This window comes from Sebastes fasciatus, chromosome 7 (assembly GCF_043250625.1).
Source record: "Sebastes fasciatus isolate fSebFas1 chromosome 7, fSebFas1.pri, whole genome shotgun sequence".
Classification (NCBI taxonomy): domain Eukaryota; kingdom Metazoa; phylum Chordata; class Actinopteri; order Perciformes; family Sebastidae; genus Sebastes; species Sebastes fasciatus.
This window is the reverse complement of record NC_133801.1, coordinates 19,924,651-19,946,769: the sequence shown is the minus strand read 5'-3', so window position 1 is coordinate 19,946,769 and position 22,119 is coordinate 19,924,651. Positions and strand designations below refer to the sequence as shown.

The following is a 22,119-nucleotide window of genomic DNA, read 5'->3' as shown; positions in this document are numbered from 1 at the left end:
GGCGACAATGCAAGTACAAAGTCAGACGGGGGAGGTAATGAGTCATCAGACAATCAGCCTGATTACTAAACTCAAAGTCAGTGCGCTCGGGAGGTTGGTGATAATCCTTTATTTCACATGCTCGGGTACTAAGTACTCCATATTTACTTCTCAGTACTGCCACTTTCTATTGGATGTAGGGCACTGGTGGTGTATTTAATGTAGGTTTTGGGGAAAATATAAGTCTGATTTCTGAAAAATATACAACTGTGAGAGGTAGAACATGTGATCTGGTTCAGCCGCTGAAAAAAAGCTTAGATTTCCATTAGTGCCTCCAAAAGTCTGTAATGAAGTGGTCACGGAGCGAATTTTTTTACCCTCAAATTAAAGGACCACAAAGCTGCAAAGAAGAAAACCGCAAGCAAGCAAACATGGATGTAAACAATGCACGACTTTATTCATTATTCTTTGCACATATTTTTATGAGGAAGGACACTTACAGATACACCCAATGAGATTCATGCCCCCTTTATTTATTCCATTGCATGCACTGCTTGTTGCACAAGAAAACTGTTTGCACTTACAACTACTATAAGTGCGCTAGGTCAGATTTTGAACCAGGAGGTAAAGTGTGATGGGACAATTTGGGTAACAATTTTGGCGATTGTCTTAATTTTCTCTTCCAAATTAGTTACTTTGGGTGTTTGTTTAGAAGCAGTGGGCCTCTTCCGGGTCTGAAAAGTGAAGCCAATGTAGAAGTGCCTTAAACTTGCATTCTTTCTAATAGCCAGCAGGGGGCGACTCCTCTGGTTGCAGAAAGAAGTCTGATTGTATAGAAGTCTATGAGAAAATGACCCTACTTCTCACTTGATTTATTACCTCATTAACATTGTAAACATGAGTTTATGGTCTCAGTTGCTAGTTTCAAGTCTTCTTCAATACAGCATGATGTTCATTTAGTAAATGATGGTCCCATTTAGAGTCAAATAGACCATAAAGCAGAGTATGCTTTAGGGCGTGGCTACCTTGTGATTGACAGGTCGCTATCACGGCGTTGTCCGGTCTGGGAGTTGTCCATGTTTTTCGTCTTACAACTTTAACCCTTTCACAGTGTGTATTCAGTTCAGGAAAGTTAATTGTAACATTTTAGTCGCTTAAAAAATTTCTTATTCGGCGTTCAGTTGTACTTAGCTCCACCCTCTCGTGTCACTTCTGGTTGCAAAAAACCAAGATGGTGACGTCCAAAATGCTGAACCAATGGGTGACATCACGGTGAAGACATCCACTTCTTATACTGTATACAGTCTATGTTTAGAAGCTGTATGATTGTCTAAAAGCTTGTGTTTCTTGCCCCATCTAACTAAGTTTTAGTGATGCAGCAGTCATAGATCTCAGCAATGATTCAGTGACAACAATGACAGTTTTTTTTGGTCAAATGAGGGATTATTAACAACATTTTGGGTGCACTCATTTGCAGTTTTGACTCCAAAAAACGTTGACGTTTAGATAATCTGGCCACACTGTCAGTTTTTTTAACACCTGTCTGATCATCTGACTGCTTGCCCCGTCCGACGTCGTTGTATCGACGTTGCTGCATTCGCAGATCTCGGCAGTTAACTTGGTGAGGACAATGTTATTTTTCCAGATAGGGAAATAAGACCCAAGTTGTAAAATTGGATGCTTTATTTTCACCAACTAAATGAGTTTATAATTAGACAAGATATCATAGAAGTGATAATATTTAAGGAACAAACAGAATCATGCAAGGCCCTCTCACACAATCACACACACACATATATATAGAAGTAGAGGTTCACAGCACCACTACAGAAGGATCTTTGTTCTCGGGGTGAGATACGAACACCGCTGTGAGACTCTCTCTCCTCACATGTGCACACGTTTGTGCATGCGTCCACACACATACACACACACACACCAGGTCCAGTGTTTTGGTTTCCTGGCTGCCCTATTGTACCCTGGTAGTCTTTAATAAATGGTCCTCTGTGTATTTGTGTGTGTGTGTGTGAGTGTGTGTAGACTCATCCGTCAGCCCTGCTGGCCTCATGTCACATCCAGCGTTTCCTTCGCCCCGCTGACACTACTCAGCGCTACTGATCGCACCGCCATCACCTTCGCTCCTCTCGGGATCCGTGGCACGAAACTCAAGACACACACTATTTCATTTCAATTGTGAGGCAAACTACCAATACCGTGTGTGTGTCGTTTTTGATTCATTCTCATGTGGTCATGATGGGAGTCGCTTCCTTTTAGACTCCCCAGCACTGCAGCTCCATCGCAGCCCCACAAGGGAGCCCGATAGGCAGGCAGGCAGGCGGAGAGCGAGATGGGCTCCCCATCCCCCCTCTGGGCAGCGACTGGCTGGGCTGAAGGGTCCCAGCACCAGACCCCCTTTCATAGCCCTGAATGGACTTGCCTTATTTATATTCACACTCTGTCACACAGGGGGACCCCAATCTCACAATGCCACTGTGGCTTTGTCCGGCAACTTTATGTGTGTGTGCGTGAGTTTGTGTGTGTGCGTGGGTATTTGTGTTGTTTAATCGGAGGGCATGTTACCGCTGTGTAGTCTGTGCATGAGAATTCATTGCTGTGTGTATTCCTGAAGTGTGTGTGTGTGTGTGTGTGTGTGTGTGTGTGTGTGTCTATAGCTCTAATGGAATGCCTCCCTCCTCTATTCACTGAACCCACATCACAAGCAGGCAGCTGGGCCATATATATGTGTGTGTGTTTGTGATTGTATATATGTGTGTGTGTGTGTGTGCGTGTGTGTGTGTGTGTGTTCCGACCCTCCCTCTGTGTTCAGTTGTAACCCAGAGCAGCGCTTTCATTTTCCTGTCATAACGTGTATTGATTTCCCTCAGCCTTGCAGTGACACACACACACACACACACACACACACACACACACACACACACACACACACAGATATCCGATGATCCTTAAAGTGGCGCACACACATGCCCACATTCATATGCTCTTGTACACACAGACATTTAACGTACACACACACACACACACATGTAGTTTGTCTCTGCCGGATAAGGAACATTGTGTCCAAAAGCAGCCCTGTTGGGAGCGAGATTACTTCTCACTTTTGCAATCACACGCTCGCAGGTGCACATACACACACACACACACACACACACACACACCGTCACACACTCTTTTTGACATAAAACAGTAAATACGGCTGATTGCTAAATTAATCTTCCACGTCACCGCGGCCCCTCGTGCCCGGGGTTTGCTCGGGAGAAAGTGATCACTCTCGCCTTCCTTAGTGTTTTCTCATTTTCCCCGCCGTACCCTCTCTGCTCCTCCCGTACCTATCTTCACCCCCCCCTTCCCTCTCCTCTCCCCCACCTACCCACCTCCAACTCTATTTGTATTGTAATTGCCTTGGTAAACAGCACCACTTTGGCACTGAAGCAGCTCTGATAGCTTGTGTTTGGGATGCATTAAGGGTGGCGATGCAGACACCATGGATGTGTGTGTGTGTGTGTGTTTCATTGCGTGTCTGGCGGCAATTGAGTGGTGTGCGTCACACAGCACCCCCCCTCCTTATGCTCAGTTATTTTAGACACGCAACCGCTTCGGTGGATTCTTCTGTGTATCAGACGTGATTTGTTCCAAGTTTTGTTTTCATTTCAGTGCAGATTTAAAGACGTCACAGAGATGCAACATCATTACAAACCCCCGCTGGTGAACGAGTCATATTTACACATAATTTTGTATAATTACTAATATCTTTATTAACCCAATCGGAAAGTGGAGTAACTGCCCAGTTTGTTAATATCCCCTTCCTGATCCCCTCCTTAAACCCCTAAAAAAACTATTTTAAAACATTTTTATTTTACAGTGTAGCAAAGTTTATATCATATATATATTTTGATATTTTTTATTTAACTGCAAATGTCTTGTCTCTACTGTGCAGCTTGTGGTAGTTTGACGGATACTGTCTCAAATCTATACTTAACATGGGAAACTAAAATTTGTATCTGAGTGATGAGAGCGACCAGGGGTCTTAAAACAAGAGCAAGAAAGGTGTTCTTATTGCACGCTAAATGCTTTGCGCATTATCATGTCATTCATACACCTTTTTTTGTGCGAAAAGGCCCTTCAACCAACATGTAGTATCCAGTACATGTTAATGTCAGTCAGTGTCTGATGAGTGTTAGTCTGCTTTCTCTCTGCAGTACGACGATCATCTCGTTCTCTGGCCACGGACATGTTTGAGCTGCACCTCGGGGCGCACCTCCTGCAGGTAACAACCACAGCACCCACACCCTCCTTCATCTTCTGTAATGATTTATTATGACATCATGTAACTCCAAGTGTTTACAGTATTTGAGATGTTTTCACTGTAGTGGGTTTGTGTCTTCGCTATCCTGTGAAAACCAGATTTCAAACTGCCCTGGTTTCAGCTTTGCGAAAATGTGATAGTCCAGTGGGTTCTCAAATGGTTTATTTATCTTGAGAAGTAGGAGAATTTAAATGTTCTTAAAGCATAAATCAACACGTAATCCCTCTGTTTATCTGAAAAGTTTCAAATCTATATATGGCCGGAAACAACGTACTCTCATACAACGGTTTGAATGATATCTTACGAAAAAGTTATCTTCCTTTTTCGTTTGTTTTACTACGAGTGTCCAGCAACACGTGTCAATTTCCACTCGTTACATGCACACAGTCTTTTCAAAATAAACTTCCATCTTCACAGGAAACAACTTCCTTAGGTTTAGGCAATAAAAATACTTTTTTAAACTTTATTGTGTCAGTACATAACGATGATACACTTCCTTTCCTTTGTTATTTAGACATCTTGACCCAATTCTTTTTATCTTTCACCAGCAGACGAGACAGCAAATACATAAACAAACAACAAAAAACAAAAAAATGTAATTAAAATAAAAATCAAGCAATTAAATAAAATGAAAACAGACCAAACAAAACGAAGGAAGGGAAAAAAAGAGAAAAAGGTTTCCTTTGATATTTCTACTGCTGCTACGACTTTCTATTACAGTTTCATGTATACAACTTAAAACCTCTTCACAAAACATGATCCATTTAATATTTCATATGACGTGTTATTAGACTGTTACATTTACTTACAGTATAGTGGTTTAGCAGTGTTTTAGCTGTCTAGGGACTTCTTGTTGATACAAAACTACTTAGTTAGGTTTAGGAAAAGATTGTGGTTTGGCTTAAAATAACACCGGAAAGGTGTTGCACAAGTACGGACGTTACATGACAAATGAATCAACGCTGACTTCTGGTTTCACACGGACATGAACGCTGGTCCAGTATTTTTAAACCCGTCCATCCACCCCAATCTCCTCCCTTCATGGCGTTCACCGCTCTTTACTTCCCTGTTCACAATTACATGGATTACATATAAATTGATTTTGTGGGATAAACATGAATTACAGTGCGTTACTTTTGGTAGGTATAACAACAAACGGCGTATGAGACCATCCAGAATCACGTATTTTCCTTGACAGACAAGCACATTTTGTCTCATAAGTGACTGCATTGTGCTACACTACAGCGTGCCGGTGCTGTGTGCGATCACAGTTTGTACCAGCTCAAGTCTTCCTCTACCTCAGTCTCTCTCAGACATAAATTTCCCAGCAAACTCCTATCGCATGCTCTCACATCCGCATGAACCTCAGATGCTCGGACGATATTGTTGGCTGCCAAAGAGTGCCTCTCCTTTGCACTGACAGATGAATGGAGCCTGAGGGGGATTCTGGGGCAGGAGGGCTGCAGGGATGACGAAACACAGGATGTAGAGACAAAGACTCAGAGGAAGTGTGAAGAAGGTATAACACTGCAGGTTGAGGGAGGAGAAGATGGTTGGGAGAGCAACTAAAGGAAAACTTGAAGGATCTTAATGCTTTATGTCTTATGTAAAGCACTTTGAATGGCCTTGTTGTTGAGAGGTGCTTTGCAAACACATTTGCCAAGCAGGAAACAGGTAGAGAGAGACAAAAAGAGGTTGTGGTAAAACAAAGAAACATTACATATGTCTGCTCTCCTCTGGCATTTTAAAGAGGAAGGGGAGGCTTAGGGAACGGCGCTGATAGAAATCAAATTAACGCTCCAGAAAAACTGTATGATTCTTTCCTCCCAGCCGTCCTCCCGCCGTAATAGCCTGATAATTGCACTTTAGTTCTCCGACATTCAGGCGGCTGGTTTCTCCTCGCCGCGACACACGACGCCCCACACCCCGGCCGCACATTTGCATACTGGATGTGTCAGTTGCATAAATTACCACTGCCACTTTAAGCACTGGGCCGCCAAAATAGCAATCATTCTTCTAGAGCAAAGTGGCCCCGGTCCGTGTGTGTGTGTGTGTGTGTGTGTGTGAGTGAGGCTCACTCCTGGATGCTTGTTATGACGATTAATATTATTCTCTGAAGCAGTCCTCTCTAATGGTCTGGCTGTATACCTTTCACTTCTCATTAGAATCACTGCAGGCTATAATGACTTTGCTTCTATCTGTGTCTGTGTCCGCACCGGCGTCTGGCCGTGTGTTTACGTGTGTGTGTGTGTGTGGCCGGAGACCCAGGATGATGCTCTGGTTCTGAGTTTATTACAGTTGATTGAAACAGCTCTGGCCTATAAGCTCAGTTTCTCATGTGCTCTATTTGTTCATGTATGCGTGTGTGTGTGTGTGTGCTTGTCTAAATGTCTGTCTGTCTGTGTGTTGTGTGTGTGTGTGTGTGTGTGTGTGTGTGTGTGTGTGTGTGTGTGTGTGTGTGTGTGTGCGCACACATGTGGCATTTTTTGTGTCCGTGCTGCTCTCTGTGTGTTTAGTTATGCAGGCCTTGTTGACAGCTGTTGTGTGTAGCTGCAGTTTGCATCTATGGGAGTTGTTTCATGTCTGTTCACATTCATGCGTGTGTGTGTGTGTGTGTGTGCTCTTGTGTTTGTTTGTGTGTGTGTGTGTGCGTGTGTGTGTGTATGTGCTTGTGAATTGAGAGAAGAGGCCGAGGGGTGACGGGTTGTTTGTTCTCTAGCTCATTGTAATTTGTTCGATACACACTAATTGCTCTAATTTGTCTGTCTTGTTTCTGTTTGCCTTTATGTGTGTGTGTTTCGGTGTGTGTGTGTGTGTGTGTGTAATGTGTGTTTTTTTTATGTGCACAGTCTCTGGATGGCTTTGTGTTCGTGGTCAGTCATGAGGGACGTTTCCTCTACATCTCAGAGACAGTTTCTATCTACCTGGGACTCTCACAGGTAAGACGACCTCATTGCACACACACACATACACACACACATACACACACTAGAATAATCCTTTGTATACAAGCACATTTGCACACATGTGCCTATCTTCTGCTTACGCTTTCATATCCCATCCCAGGAGTGTGTGTGTGTGCGTGTGCGTGTGTGTGAGTGTGAATATCTTTGACTGCGCTCATCTCTGTAGTGCAACTCTCAGGGGGGCGATGCTGCTCTCTCTCTCTCTACCTCTCTCTACCGCCCCGTCTCCCTCTCCAGGTGCTCACCTCTGTTGATTGCCTGTGGCCTCTTGTACTGTGAATGTTAAGTCCTGCCATTTTGCCCAGATGCATAAATAATAACAGTAATTACTGGCCCAGCAATCAAAGTGTCGCCCCAGCGCGCTGGGCCTGTCTAGGGGAACAAATCGATAGGCATCTTAAAAGCCACATTGATTGTAGGGAGGGGGAAAAACACCAAGGGGGATGGGAAGATAGATAGAGACAGCCGGAGAGAGAAAGAGGGAGAGAGGGGGAGGAAAAGGAGGAGAGGTGTGATAAGAGAGAGATGTTTGGAAGTAAGAAGAATCGGTACAGCATGAGAGAGAGAGAGGGAAGTTAGTGTAACAACAACAGAAGTAACTGAGTGTTTTTTTAAATGATTGAGGGTCTGCCCTTGGCGACATTAAAGGATAAGTTTGGATTTTTTCTACTCTAAGTACAATACTCACATGCTATATGTACACTGAGAGAGTCATTGGGCCGCTGTTATCATTTCCCACAGTCCTCGCTCTGTGTAGAAATGCATTGTAAAGTCAAGACAGTGGGTATCTGATAAAGTTGCAGTCATTTTAGTCTGAAATGACTGTAATGTATGAATATAATATGGGCAGTGCGTCCTTGCTGAGCTCTGGCAGAGGGATACTTCCTGCCGGCTGCTTGTAGTTTTATTTCCAGGACGCCACACAGACATTATGTGACAACAAGTGAATACCCACTTGATTTGTCCATCTCGGACTGCTGAAGCCTTATGTTATTGTCGGCTGAACTTTACAATGTGGACAGAATAAAGACTGCAGATCTCATATTTCACAAAAGGCATTAACTGGAGTTAACCGCCATTGATGCCTTTTTAGGTTTTGATTAGTAGGTCAGCGTTGAATTTCACCCATTGATAGCACCCTTGCAGCTCCGCATGGATGTTTTGTACGGGCCATATTGTTTTTTAATTATATTCCCCACTGTCTGCTATGATATAGAGCAGCGATGTGAAGGTTCACATTGTCTCATAACTGAATAGGAGACTACTGAAAGTACGCGCAATCACATCATTCTTTCATTCACGATGATACAGAGCAGAAATCACTGCGAGAAAGTGCACCTCGGAGATGTCTTTGTTCAACTTCTTTAAAGAGTAACGTAACACCAGGCTGAAAAGGAATGTTTTGCTTTGTTATCACTGATAATACTTTTACTATTTACCTTCATCTCCTTTTTTCAAATAAGTTGGGGGTTTGTTCAAAGAGTAACTTATAGTCTGGTTGGCTGTGGTCAGAGATGTGTTCTGTTGCACCTGTAAACACACCCAACAGTGATGTCATGGTGTACCGACACACCCTGGAGTACACCGTGACATCACTACAGGAAGGTGAGAAATTAAACTTCAAGAGGTCGGCAAAAACAAGATTTAACTTTTTTTTTTGTTTAGCAATTTGTATTGGATTTCCATTAAACCCACCATTTATTTGTTTGCAGCATATATTGGCCTATTTTTCGCCTCCAATGTTTTCATTAACATATTTAAATGTACTGTTTAGCTGTAAAACGAGAAGGTTTGCTCCGGCCGGTGGGCGGTGCTTGGTTTTGGCTCGACTGTTTTCAACATGGTGGCCAGGTCACAAACTTTCTCATTTTACAGCTAAACAGTACACTACAAGATGTTTCTGAAAACATTTGAGGTGAGAAATAGGCATTACAGTAACAGAATATTGATTCATATTTGATCAGCGCTGCCTAGTTTGACAGTTCGATCAGAGTTCACAAGTGGATTGACAGCTGCTTTAGAGACTCCTCGGCTCTGATTGGTTGTTTTCCTTCGGGTATGTTGAAATCTTGCCGATGCCACTAGGAGCACTAGGAGGACACAGAGGAACATGATTTTTTTCACAGATTACCTGTCTCATGCACTACTGTCATGATATAGAGACCATTTTATAAAACTTTTTTATCATATTTGCTCAAAGTTACAGACTGCAGCTGTAAGTCCAAATCTTCACAAGAATGACCATTGAAGTGTTTAAGATGTTATTTTTAATCTTGCATCAACAATCTCCACCAGTATAAGAAACTTGTAGGAAAAAAACACAAGTTGACTAATCACCGTTTTTTTTAATCTCCGTTGGGTATCTTTGTAGCCGCCATAGCTCTGACTTTCCCTTACATTTTTGAGGAGCGGCACGTCAGCTTCGGCGGCAACGTGCAAAGGCTGATTATTGAATCGTAGACTGTATATAAGAAGTGGACGCAGTCACCTTGACGTCACTCATTGGTTCGTGGACTGCCGTTTTGAAGCCTCATTGCCATCTTGGTTTTTGGCCGTCGTCATCTTGGTTTTTTGCAACCAGAAGTGACACAAGAGGGTGGAGCTAAGCACAACCGAACGTTGCACAAGACATTTTTAGGCGACCACAGTGTCACAATTAATTTTCACAAATTGAAAACAGACTGTGAAAGGGTTAAAGTTGTAAGACGAAAACACGGACAACTCCCAGACCGGACAACGGCGTGGTAGCGACCTGTCAATCACAAGGTAGCCGCGCCCTAAAGCATACCCTGCTTTATGGTCTATTTGACTCTAAATGGGACCATAATTTACTAAATGAACATCATGCTGTATTGAAGAAGACTTGAAACTAGCGATTGAGACCATAAACTCATGTTTACAATGTTTACTGAGGGAATAAATCAAGCGAGAAGTAGGCTCATTTTCTCATAGACTTCTATACAATCAGACTTATTTTTGCAACCAGAGGAGTCGCCCCCTGCTGGCTATTAGAAAGAACGCAAGTTTAAGGCACTTCCGCATTGGCTTCATTTCTCAGACCCGGAGGTAGCCTGCTGAGTAGAGTTTTTATTATGAGTCACATTACGAAGAGATGTCCTCACAGCCAGTATATGAAGAGGATGATAAATAAATATATAGGCATATGAGTATTGTACGTACAGACAGGCTTGAAGAAATAGAGAGACCAGGACATGAGTAGTTCGTTGGCACCTGCCATGGGGTTTCTTGGGTCTTCACTTTGCGAAGACGGAATCCATAAGGAAGACAGAGTGGAGGAAGCCTGAAGACCGAACAAAAAGGGAGATACAGAGAGACGGAGAGAACCAGACAGACAATTACGAGAGAGAAAGAAAACAAAGGAGTGGAATAGGGGTGAGAATGAGAGACAGTGGTAAAGAGGAGAGAGAGAGCCTGAGTGTGTAAATAGAGTTTAAATGTGCAGAAGGAATGAAATTCGCCTTGGGATTGCCTAGGTAAACAAGACAGCCGAGGCTTTGGTGGAGATGCTAATAAAACAGAGCTGTTCTTATCAGCTGAGCAGATGGCCTAACCCATCACATCTACTCAAACAGGGCCCGAGCCATCAGCATTCTAATGAAATTATTTATGATCGAAGATTACGTTCAAAACCTTGAACATACAAGCCGCGTTTACCTTCCTGAGTAGATGAGAGCGGGCGGGGATTGGAGGGGGTTTATGATGAGAAAGAGAGACAGCCAGAAAGGGCAGGTAAGAGTTGAGGAGATGAGTTAGGGGGAGGGGATACATGAGAGGTGTTTATGGACACAGAACGATACAAAAAGAGAGAAAGGAGAGGTGGGAGGGAGAGGACAGAAACACAAGTGGAGGCGAGACACAGGGGAGAGAGGAAGGACAGACAAACAAACGATGTTCTGAGTGAAAAAGTGTAACTGGTGGTTTGTTTTAGAGGGCATGTCGCCCCTGTGGACCGCCCCTGCCCTGCCGTCTCCTGTCCCCCCCCTGTCTGACCCCTCTGCCCTGGCTTACACCCATGGGCATCTCCCCTGACAGGGGGGGTTGCTTAGCCGGCTTAGCCCAGGTCAAGCACCTTGACCAAGGGCAGAGCCCGCCGCCCACTCCCCTGGTGCCTGCAGGTATCATTTTTCTTCTCACCGGGTCTCCGAGCCGGAAGCACACGGGGATAAAAACCTGGGAATGCCACAAAGCAGATGAGGAAGGAGGGGGGAGGAAGTAGAGGAGGAAAGAGATGGATAGATGAAGTTGAAGAAGAGGAGACAAAAGGCTGGAGGAGATGAAGAATTGGAGGGAGAAGTAAGAGAAGGGGCTGGGAGGAGAAAGAAAAAGGGATAAATGGGGTAAAGAGAAGGGAGGAAGGATGGTGGATTAAGGGAGGGGAGAATTGATCTGGGAATGGTTAGTATGCAGCCCCCGCTCCCCCTCCTCCCCCCTTTCCTCCCTCCCTCTCTCCTCTCCCATCAGTCAGTGAGGGCTGAGGGCTGAGAGTGTGTTGTGGACCACTGCCCGGATGCCTCATACATATTAAAGCCCCCTGCTATTATTTATATCATGTCTCTCCTTCCCCCTGCTCGCTGCCCTCCTCCTCCCCCCTTCATCCCCACCACACTGCCATACATACATGCACGTGCAACACACACACACACACACACACGCAGGTGCGCTGGCTGACAGACAACCACTCACACAAACAATGACACACAATGACGCGCGGAGACACAAAAACAGACAGTCTGGTCACATACGCGAAGCAACAGAGGCGCGCCGTGTGCTTGCATACGCACAAACACACACACACACACCGATTTGAATGATCTCGGTGTCTCCTCACGTCTTCCCTTCGCGCCACATCCTATACCTGTTTTAATGTCTGAGCCTGACTCATCCTCTCAATCGCTCCGTCTCTTTCTCATCTTCTCAGTTTCTGTCTGATCTTTTTTTTTTTTTTTTTCAATCCCTCCCTCCTGCCCGTGATGGAGTGATATTATTCGGATAGGTCTTAAGCCCCGGTAAAGCCCGTAAGGACCTGTTTGTCTCTCTACCTTGTTTTCCAATACCACAGGGCCGGGGGATTGTGTTTCTTTCAGAAGGCTGGTCCAGTTGTTGTGAGCAGTTATTCTGTTTATAAAAAACGACAGGATTTCTTTTTAGCAGAGGGATCGCTATTCATAAAACACACACACCTGACCACAGGTAGACAGACAGACGTATCTCAATATAATCAGTAATAAAAGACACCCAAAGAAAGGTTCATCCAGAGGTTAACAAACCAAACCCCTCTAGATGCAAATGTCATTTTTAAACATTAATGAACGAGTGAGTTTTGATGTCAGAATCAAAAGGGAAGCGGCTCCAGCACCTAGTAATTACACTGCTGACGTTATAATGAAGAGAAGAGGGATCAGAAAGAAAAAAAGATTTAGCTTTACTTGTAACCCCTTTAATACACAGGATATTTACTTTTAGGGCCTTAAACATTATGGAAGAGGGACCAAGTGTGCGCACATCCTGGCAAAGATACAACACAAAATAATACTAAACTGCAGGGCACAAAGGAGGTCTGCAGACTGTTAGGCTCCAAATAAATAGTTTATTTCTCTTTTTCTCTTTTCAAGGCAACGTTTCAATCTAGAAGATCTTCCTCGGGCAAGTGTGAAAGAGAAAAACAGGCATTTCTTGTAAAGGCAGTAATCAACTCAAATCGCTATCACCTGCTGGTCAACAAACAGCAAGAAAAAAACACAGAGAACAAGAAAATAACACAAATAAAGCATCACAACATGGCGATCACTGTAGGCTAAAAACGTTATTTTAGAATCATCATATACATACAGGCACATACATGAAATTTAACCTGCATTTAACCCATCCTAAGCGTTGTAAGACACTACCTTCTTACCAATTCTTATCATTTTATATCTTTTTTTTCTGGATTTCCTGTTGTTTCTATTTTCTGGGGTACTGTGATCGCCACCTTAAACATTATGGGCCATTACAATTAAATTATGTTTTATAAAATGAAAAATAATTTGCATATATTTACTTTTTACAGTTACTGCTCTGATTTTGTTCTTTTTCTTACAACCATTACCTTGGATTGATAATGCTATCTATGATTAATCACTGTAATAACTGCCAAAGCAACTTAATACAACTTAAAGCTGCTATAATCAATATTATGATAATCATATAATAATAACAATTTATCAAATGACAATGTGAAAGGGGACAAACCTATAATGAATTATCACTTGAATCTGCTCCTCTCAGCTTTACGTAGCGTTATAGAGTTTCAGCTCATTGTTTAGCTGTCCGACTTCAACTTTACTGTTTTGGTTCACTCTCACCGTTCTCATAGCGTTGTTTTCGGCCGCAGCAGGCGGCTGTTTTCAATGACAAAGCTCCAAAAACCCTCTGTACAATACCTGCTCAGCACCAAACAGCATATAGACACAGTGAGCATCTAGCTGGTGAACATAGTGGAGCATTTAGCAGCTAAAGAGTCAGATATTTCCCTCAGGAGTTGGTAGAGACCAAAAACAGAGCAAAAAGAGAGTAAATATTGGACTAAGATTCACCTGTTGGCCAAAACCACAACTCCAAATGAATGATAATGTTGCTCCAAAACTACAGCAACTGTTTGCTGAGTTAAAACTTGACAGGTGATGTCTATGTTGTGTTCATAACTTGTTTCCGCTTCCCGCATTGTAAATGAGAATTGGTTCTCAATTGACTTATCTGATTAAACAAAGGTTAAAATAAAAAAATAATAAATAAAAAAAACAAATCTCTTATGGCAGGTTTAAAGTTTTTTGTAATATAACAAGTAAGACTGAATATGGGCATGGTGTAGTTACAAAAGGAAGTTAAATCAAATCTTTCCGAAGTCATCGGATCGCTCAAAAGTTAGCAACGTTTTTTTCCAACTGCTCCTAGAGTTTCTCTTTGTCATCGTGGCTACTAGCCTACTGCCTACCAGCTAACAGGTTTTATATGATGGGGTCAGCTTCAGTCACTCCAAATCACACTTGACTTGATCAATTTCTGTGACGCCCTGGGGTTCAAAATAGATCATCAAAAATATTTTTTAAGTTTTACAGGAAGGGAAAAGAGAGATTTTGATATAAAAAGACTAAGATAATATTTCAGATTTAGCATATAACAAGAGATAGCTGAACAATGAACACAGGGAGATAGGATTAGAACTTCACTGCGTCTTTAAACTGATATAAAGACATACAGTATTTCCTCTGAGTTCAGTATTTGAATTGATTAGGCTTGTAAACTTGTATACCAAGGCATCCCGTGGTTAAGATGCATACATTACACCTTTTAAAACCTTTCTTTTCATGTTGTACACGTCTCTTTCCCTGAAGAAATAATCTTATTTATATTTTGGCATAAACAGATATCAAAATAAATTCAAATGTCAGTAGGAAGCTGTTTTCATATATGCTGAAAGTCTGGTATTTTTATCAGTATGTAGGGAAATTACTCCATATGGTGCCCATCAAATCCAGCATTTAATTATATGTTTGGTGGCAATTTTCCAAAAAAACAGAACATCCCTCAAGAGATTAAGCCCTGCATGTCTGGGGCTAAGAACCTCTATATCCCTGCACTTATCCTCCCTCTCTCGGCGGGGTTTCCTCCATCTTTACACCCCTCTCCATTCGCTCCTCGCCCACCTCATTCCTCCGCTCCCACCTTCCCCGTTCCCGCTCCTTCCTCTTCCCCCGGCTGTGATGTCCTTGAGGGCCTGCTGAAGCTCCCATAAAGCCTGCAGTAAATGGCTCTAATCCGGTAATAAATGGCTGTGTCCTACAGACAAGGGTGTGAGGCTGCTGCAGCCACGGCTTTATCAGATGGAATGGTATTGGCACACACACACACACACACACACACACATGCACAGACACGCACACACATTCACAGATGTAATAGACGCTGCACGCATGTGTGTAGGCATGCATAGTCTCACACACACACACATACGCTCATTTATACGGTTTCAGATGGAATCACACCTGCTCCGATTGTGCTGCTTTTATGGATGCCATGCAAGAGCAGCGCCATTATTACCTTTAAATGATTAGAGATGCGACCATGATGCATTATGATGATAGGATCATATAGAGCTGTATGAGCTGTGGCGTCGCTCTTTATGCCTGCCGGGATAGACTGTAACTGAATGAAGGAGCAGGGAGGGACACGGGGAATAAGAAGAATAGTAATGTGACCTTTGGAGATACTTGGAGTTCACCTGTTTTTAATCAGCAAATACAATTGATTTTTATCTCCCCTGGTTTTATTTGTGTAATACTGTAGTCACTTGCTCCTCTGAGACTGGACTTAAATGTGTGTGTGTGTGTGTGTGTGTGTGGGAATGTCTTACAACCGCTACACTCCTTGTTGAGTTGTAACCCAGAGCAGTGCTTTCATTTTCCTGTCATAACGTATATTGATTTTTCCTGTATGTGTGTGGGCGCTCATGTGCAGGCATTTGTGCTCTAAGCTTCAAGTTTTTGATCAGCATGTGTGTGTTTTTTCTCTTCAGGTGGAGCTGACCGGCAGCAGCGTGTTTGACTACATCCACCCGGCGGACCACGTCGAGATGGCCGAGCGGCTGGGGATCAGGCCGCACCTGAGGGCCGAGGCCGGCTGCCACACGGGGCCCGAGAGTGCTTCCAGCTCCGCTTCCACCTCCTCCCTGGCCGGCACCCCTGAACCCGGTACTGAGACAGAAAACTGAGAGAAATATAATAAAAACTCTATTTGCATCATAAAAAACAACAAAAACGAAAATAATTTACGACAAATCCTGTAGGACGTATATTTTGTTTTATAGTTTTACATCTTGTCTCGTCCCCAACAGCTCCGTCTAGTCCTCATTCCACTGTTGACGAACCTCTCGACCGCGGCTACTTCATCCGCATGAAATCCACGCTCACCAAAAGAGGCCTGCACGTCAAGTCTTCTGGATACAAGGTGCAAATGTCTGCTTGCTTACTTTCCTATTTACCTGTTTGTTCTTGGGGATGGTGAAATAACAAGGAGACGCTTGTCATCTTGTTTTGCACGGCCAGTGTTTCATAGCACTGTCAGGTTGGTCGTTTCCAGTGTGTTTTATGGCTGTGACCTTATTTCACACTGGACAGCAGCACATAACAGTTTACTGCGCTCGCTACCACTGCCGCTGCATTCTTTAGCTTGGGATCTGACTTTGTATTGTGTTTATGTTAAATATATTGAATATGAATGTTACATTTCATCTTGTTGTTACTGTTATTTTCTACATCCTGGGGTTGTGTCTTACAATGCAAAAATGTCCTTGTGTCTCCTTGTTTGTCAGGTAATCCATGTGACGGGACGAATCCGCTGCCGCCTCGCACTCCCGGGCTCCGCTCGCTCAGTGCGTCGACCGATGGGTCTAGTCGCGCTGGCACACACCCTCCCGCCCTCCACGCTTAACGAAGTCCGCATGGAGAGCCAGATGTTTGTCTTCCGAGTGAACATGGACCTGCAGGTCACGTATTGTGAGAACAGGTGAGGGTCTTGTCCGTGTGTTGAAGTCTAGCGCTACTATGGATATTGAATACATGCAAATAAGTGCTTGCATTTCTTTATAGGATCTCAGAGTATATGGATCTGACCCCGGCTGAGGTGGTGGGACACACCTGTTATCACTTCATACATGTAGAAGACCTGGAAAACCTCCGGCAGAGCCACGAGGACTGTGAGTCACATCCATATCCCCTTCCTCTTTATTCTACACAGTGTCTGAACTTGGGCGGGAGAGCCTGTTGAAATCTCATCCCGACCTATTGTGATAGGCGCCCTCTGCTGCCATCATCATGAACTGCCAAACCAATAACAGGCTTCTTCTCTGTCCTTCTCCTCTCCCCTTATCCTTTTTTTTCCATCCTCCGCCCGTCTCCTCTCAGTGCTGAGGAAAGGCCAGGTGGTGACCAATTACTACCGCTGGCTCCAGAGGAGAGGAGGCTACCTGTGGATCCAGTCCAGCGCCACCGTCTCCATCAACCACAAAGCCCCCCACGAACGCAACGTCATCTGGGTCAACTACGTCATCAGGTCTGTACAACCACAGTCCAGGACTGTTGATCATATGAAGCGAGATTATATGTGCAGCAGGCACCCTACTGTGCACAGAGATTCTTTGAAGGGATAGATGATGAAACGCAGAGGGATTATTGGAAGAGTTTCACTCCCTCCAACATATGAGAAAACTGAGGATACCTAAAGCAAAGCACCTTACCAGCTATTTACATTTTTATAAAAATAAATTAAAGATAAAAAAAATGTATTCTGAGTTCTAAGATGTTTTTCTTTTTTACCCCTAACCCAGATTAGAGTTAGTGAATTCCCTTTTATTTAATTGATGACACTTTATCCAGTTAAAATGACCATTATAGAAAACAGATTCTTACCATTTTAGTGAGATAATTAAGAGTTTTACAAGCTTTCCCCGTTGTATAATGTAATTATTGTAATGTAATGTAACTATGATTGTCATTTATTAATTTTTTTTTATTTTTGTCAGTAATATCCATGACTCTTGCAGAGTCTGCAATGCTGTTCAGCTGCCTGTAAACAGCAATGCCGCATTACTTACTCACTAGTTAATGTCATTATTACTCTGAATTGGCAGACATAATCTCATAACCAGGCTTTGATTAAGGAAAATTCAAGACTCTGCACATTTGTTTCGGTTTAAGTCCAAATTACCCTTTAAATGTAGTATTACTTTTATTTATTTACTCCGCAGACACAACAACCGCAGTAACCTCGACAAAATATGCTTTCCCCTTATTTCCCTCTTGTATACACACACGCACCCACACACACACATCCACCCAGACACTGATGCAAATAGACTCGGGAGACACACACACACATTGTACACGCACACGCACATACATAATACAAATGTGTGCAGAGCAGTCAGACAAAAACAAGAGGAGTAGGCTGAATTTCAATGCTAATTGGACTGAAGCTATATAATTACAACAAATGGATGTCAGAATTTTGGGGCTGAATGGTGTTTTAGTTAATTAGCGCTGTAATTACAAGAGCTCATTAACTTCTCCAACAGCCTCCTCCTTGTCTGAGCTTAACTGCGTATAGGTGGGCTGCAGAGTGTGTGTGTGTGTTTTTGTGTGTGTCTTGAAGGGCGGGGTCTGCCTATCTGTCTGTTTGTGTGTGTGATAAGGGTTGTTGTTTGGAGAATTGGGTGGATGTGTTAGATGGAGGTTAGAAGGGGCAGTTTGGCTATTGGAGGTTGTTATTAGGCTGATTATATGTTGTTTCCATCTCTAAGTATTCACTCAAATCAGCACTAGTGTGTGTTTTTTTAAAGCTGTAAGTGGCTGTTAAGTGGTAGATTGTGTATACGTCCTCTCCTTTTACCATTTTCACATCTGTCTATCATCCATCCAGTCGAACAGAATTACCCGACACTCCGCTGGATATACTGCAGCTACCAGAGAACGTAAGAGCAGAGCGACTTCGAGTTAGCTCGACCCCCACCGACAGCGCCCCACAGGCCCGAGGTAGGACGCTACACACACCTTTCCGTGACACACACAAACACCCTGTGCCTCTTTTTATCATAAAAAATATCTCCCCTTCCTTCCTCCTCAGGCTCACAGCCGGCGAAGAGCTCAGCGGGGAAGAGTGACCCCGACACTAAAGGCAGAGAGAAATTCACCCCCGCCGCCGTCCAATCAGAGGACAGGAGGAAGCGCCTGCTGAGGTCCGACCCCGAGGGCGCTCCTCCTGAAACCCGTCGCCGACTGGAGGAGCTCCGTCACGCCGAGGAGAGTGTGTCAGCCTCCTCAGATTTGGCGAGCGAGAGCGAGGGGGAGGAGGAGGAGGAGACGGAGTGGGACCAGGGGGGAAACAGTGACAGGTTGAAACAGGAAGACGGTGGCGGAGGAGGTAAACTGAGTAGGGGTGGAGACGCCCCCTCTAGAGGGGGGGAGAGGGGGAGCAGGGTGCACAACGGCCGGGCTGTGATCCAGCAGCTGAAGAACGTGGTGACCCCGTCTCCCCTGCCCGGCAGCCCCAGCATCAAGACTGAACACGAAGCCCTGACCACCGGAGGGCGTTGGGGGTCACACACACAACACTCCCAGCCCCAACCCTCACACGCACACACGCCCTCCAGCAGCCTCAACGGTGACAGCCCCACCACCCCGATCCCTGACTCTTCCTCCAGCAGCGAGGCCCCTCCGAAAGGGTTGTTCACTCCCCCGTCCCCGGCTCTGTCCCCCGCCATGTCCGTGTCCTCCCCGCTGCCCCGCGAGGACCGGATTTTGTCGGGGGTGGTCAGTCGGAGCGGCGGTGGTGCTCCTGACTTTGAGCTGCTCCAGAGACTGGCTGCGGGCGGCGCAGCGGGGCGGGTCCTCTTCCACCCCCTCGCCCTCGGCCCGCAGGGCCCTCAGAGCCTCTACGCCCCCAGCACTATCCGCTACGCTCCACCTGAGCTGCCCCCCTCCCACCACCACGGCGTAGAACACAGCGATGGCCTGCAGCTACGCTCAGACCACCACAAGGGACCCCCGCCAGCCTTCTTCCCCCACCTACAGCGGTTGGCCGGCTTGCCACCCTTCAGTGGTTTCTCCCCGTCTGACAGCCCTTTCTCCTCCGGCCTGCCCTTCTGTATGAACGGACTGAGGGGGGCCGCCGGCTCCGAGGAGGACTGAGACTCAGAAGGGAGGAGAGGATGTGGAGCAGAGTGACAGAGCAGAAAGAGAGATATTGAAAAGGGCAGGAGAGACAGAAAGTGGCAGGACATTAAGCCTCTAAGGACGTTACTAATTGGACAATGAGTTGAATAACTGCGGTTTAAAACATGTGACAAGTCGCTGCCACGGGGAATTATTGTGTCCGCCCATCGTGGACAAGTGACAGTGACTCTCAGAGAAAACGGGACATGGAAACTTTTGACTGGTTGTCCCTCAAGACTTTCCGTCTGCGCGACAATAACGAACTCTGCTCTGCGTCTTTCTCCTGACGACTGTGTTGATTTCTGTGTCTCTTCCACTCAGAGAAGCCATATTGTACATAGAGACAAAACCATAAAGACCCTCAGCTCACATCCTCCTCACTGTCTGTCACTCCAATTAACCCGATTAACCCTAAAGCCAGTAGAAAGAGACGGACACTCGTCTGTAGGAATGAAAGCGACTTTGGAATATAAATTTTTATTATTGCAGTATTATACGAATCATCTCTGACACGGAGATCCAGGTGAAGAATTTAATTATAGGGTTTCCCTTAAAATAGACGGAGAAAGCCCTCTGGTGTTTTTGTATCGAGATTCAAAATGATAATGATAAAAAAAGTATTCATCAGTCAGCCATACTTAAAGCACACTGTTGGGACAAAAATATGAATAATGTCGTCCCAGACATTCCATTATATATATAAGGGAAAAAATGCAATGCAGACAGGACGCTATATTTCTGTTGTTTGATCATAGGAAGGTCATTTGTTTAACTGAGTATTAATTATAGTATATTCTGTATGATGCTGCGGCTGTGTTTGTGTATGAAAGCCATATTCTTGTTTTTTTTAAGGTTTATATTGAATTTTTTTCACCAGATAAAACAGATGGAAAGATGCTGTGAAAATTGTGTCTAGACGGACAAAATAACGTTGTTTTATTGGATGTACAATATCATCCATATACCTTTTTTTATTATTCTCTAAAAAAAGATATTTGAAAAATGTTTTTAGGAGGGGAAATGGTGCTGGACACAAGTGTTTATTATCATTTTAAACCTTTCCGAGCACTTAACTGAAATTTGTTCTGGTGTGAACTCAAAGCACTTCATCACTTAGCACTCACTGTGTGATCCTGTTAAAACAGAAAACAATGCAAGAGTGGTCACTAATATGGTAGCCTGACCACAGCGTAGTGTAGTGGAGGGGATAAATGGTCATTTAAAAAAAGGCAGATGAATAAACAGACCACATTAAAAGAAGACGACCATAAGGGGTCAATAAAAATAACCAGAATTATTCTGATATTAGTTTCAGTTCAATTCAGTCAACTTGAAGTAAAGTTTTAAATTCAAAAGTGGAAATATAAAACACTTTAAATTTAGATTAATCTCACTGATTGATTGGACTTCCTCTCAGGACTGAAAATCAAACAAACCAATACAAAACACTTTTTATATGAAAAAAAATAAAATAATTAATCAGTTTATTGGTTGTCTAAAAGATGCTCAAACAATTGAGAATCTTCATTCCAAAATGTGATATTTAACATTTGAAAATGTTAATCAATACAGCCAAAAGCATTATTCAAAAATTGTGACAATAATAAGCAATGATATAAATGCTCAGAAATAAACATCAGAGAGCTCTCTAGCACTTTGGAATAAAAACTGATCTACCATGTGATCAAAATACACCTACATTTATAAAAATCAGTGGAAAACCAAGTCTTGAAAATGATGCCATGAAGCCAGACACTGTTTGTAAGTTGTTTATTGTTTCGCTTCCAAAATTGAGATTACGGTCGACTGTCTGATCTGAGGGCTCGGTTTATGTGGAAAACTTATGTGGATATCTGAAAACACTTTATATGAAAAAAATGAAAAAACAGTTTGTATTTAATCAGTGCATTGAACTGAAGTGACTCACAAACAATTTGGTTATTGTTATTACTCAAACAATTGATCATCTTCATTCCAAAATGTGATATTTAACATTTGAAAATGTTGGTATCAATAAAGCCAAATGCATTATTGAAAAATTGTGACACTCATACGATAATAATCAATGATATAAATACTCAAAACA

At 43.7% G+C, this 22,119-nt stretch overlaps 1 protein-coding gene across 2 annotated transcripts in view; it reads left to right on the top strand.

Annotated features, from left to right (window-relative positions):
* npas1 (neuronal PAS domain protein 1) overlaps positions 1 to 20,929 on the top strand; it is a 68,675-nt gene extending 47,746 nt beyond the window's left edge. For both annotated transcript variants that reach the window (XM_074642081.1, XM_074642082.1), the window contains 9 exons: positions 4,194 to 4,261; positions 7,150 to 7,239; positions 15,842 to 16,016; positions 16,160 to 16,272; positions 16,637 to 16,830; positions 16,914 to 17,020; positions 17,229 to 17,376; positions 18,742 to 18,854; positions 18,946 to 20,929. In XM_074642081.1, coding sequence (XP_074498182.1) covers positions 4,194 to 4,261; positions 7,150 to 7,239; positions 15,842 to 16,016; positions 16,160 to 16,272; positions 16,637 to 16,830; positions 16,914 to 17,020; positions 17,229 to 17,376; positions 18,742 to 18,854; positions 18,946 to 20,009 — 2,072 coding nt within the window. In that variant the 3' untranslated portion in view covers positions 20,010 to 20,929. The remainder of the gene's footprint in view (positions 1 to 4,193; positions 4,262 to 7,149; positions 7,240 to 15,841; positions 16,017 to 16,159; positions 16,273 to 16,636; positions 16,831 to 16,913; positions 17,021 to 17,228; positions 17,377 to 18,741; positions 18,855 to 18,945) is intronic.
* The last annotated feature ends 1,190 nt before the right edge of the window (positions 20,930 to 22,119 follow it).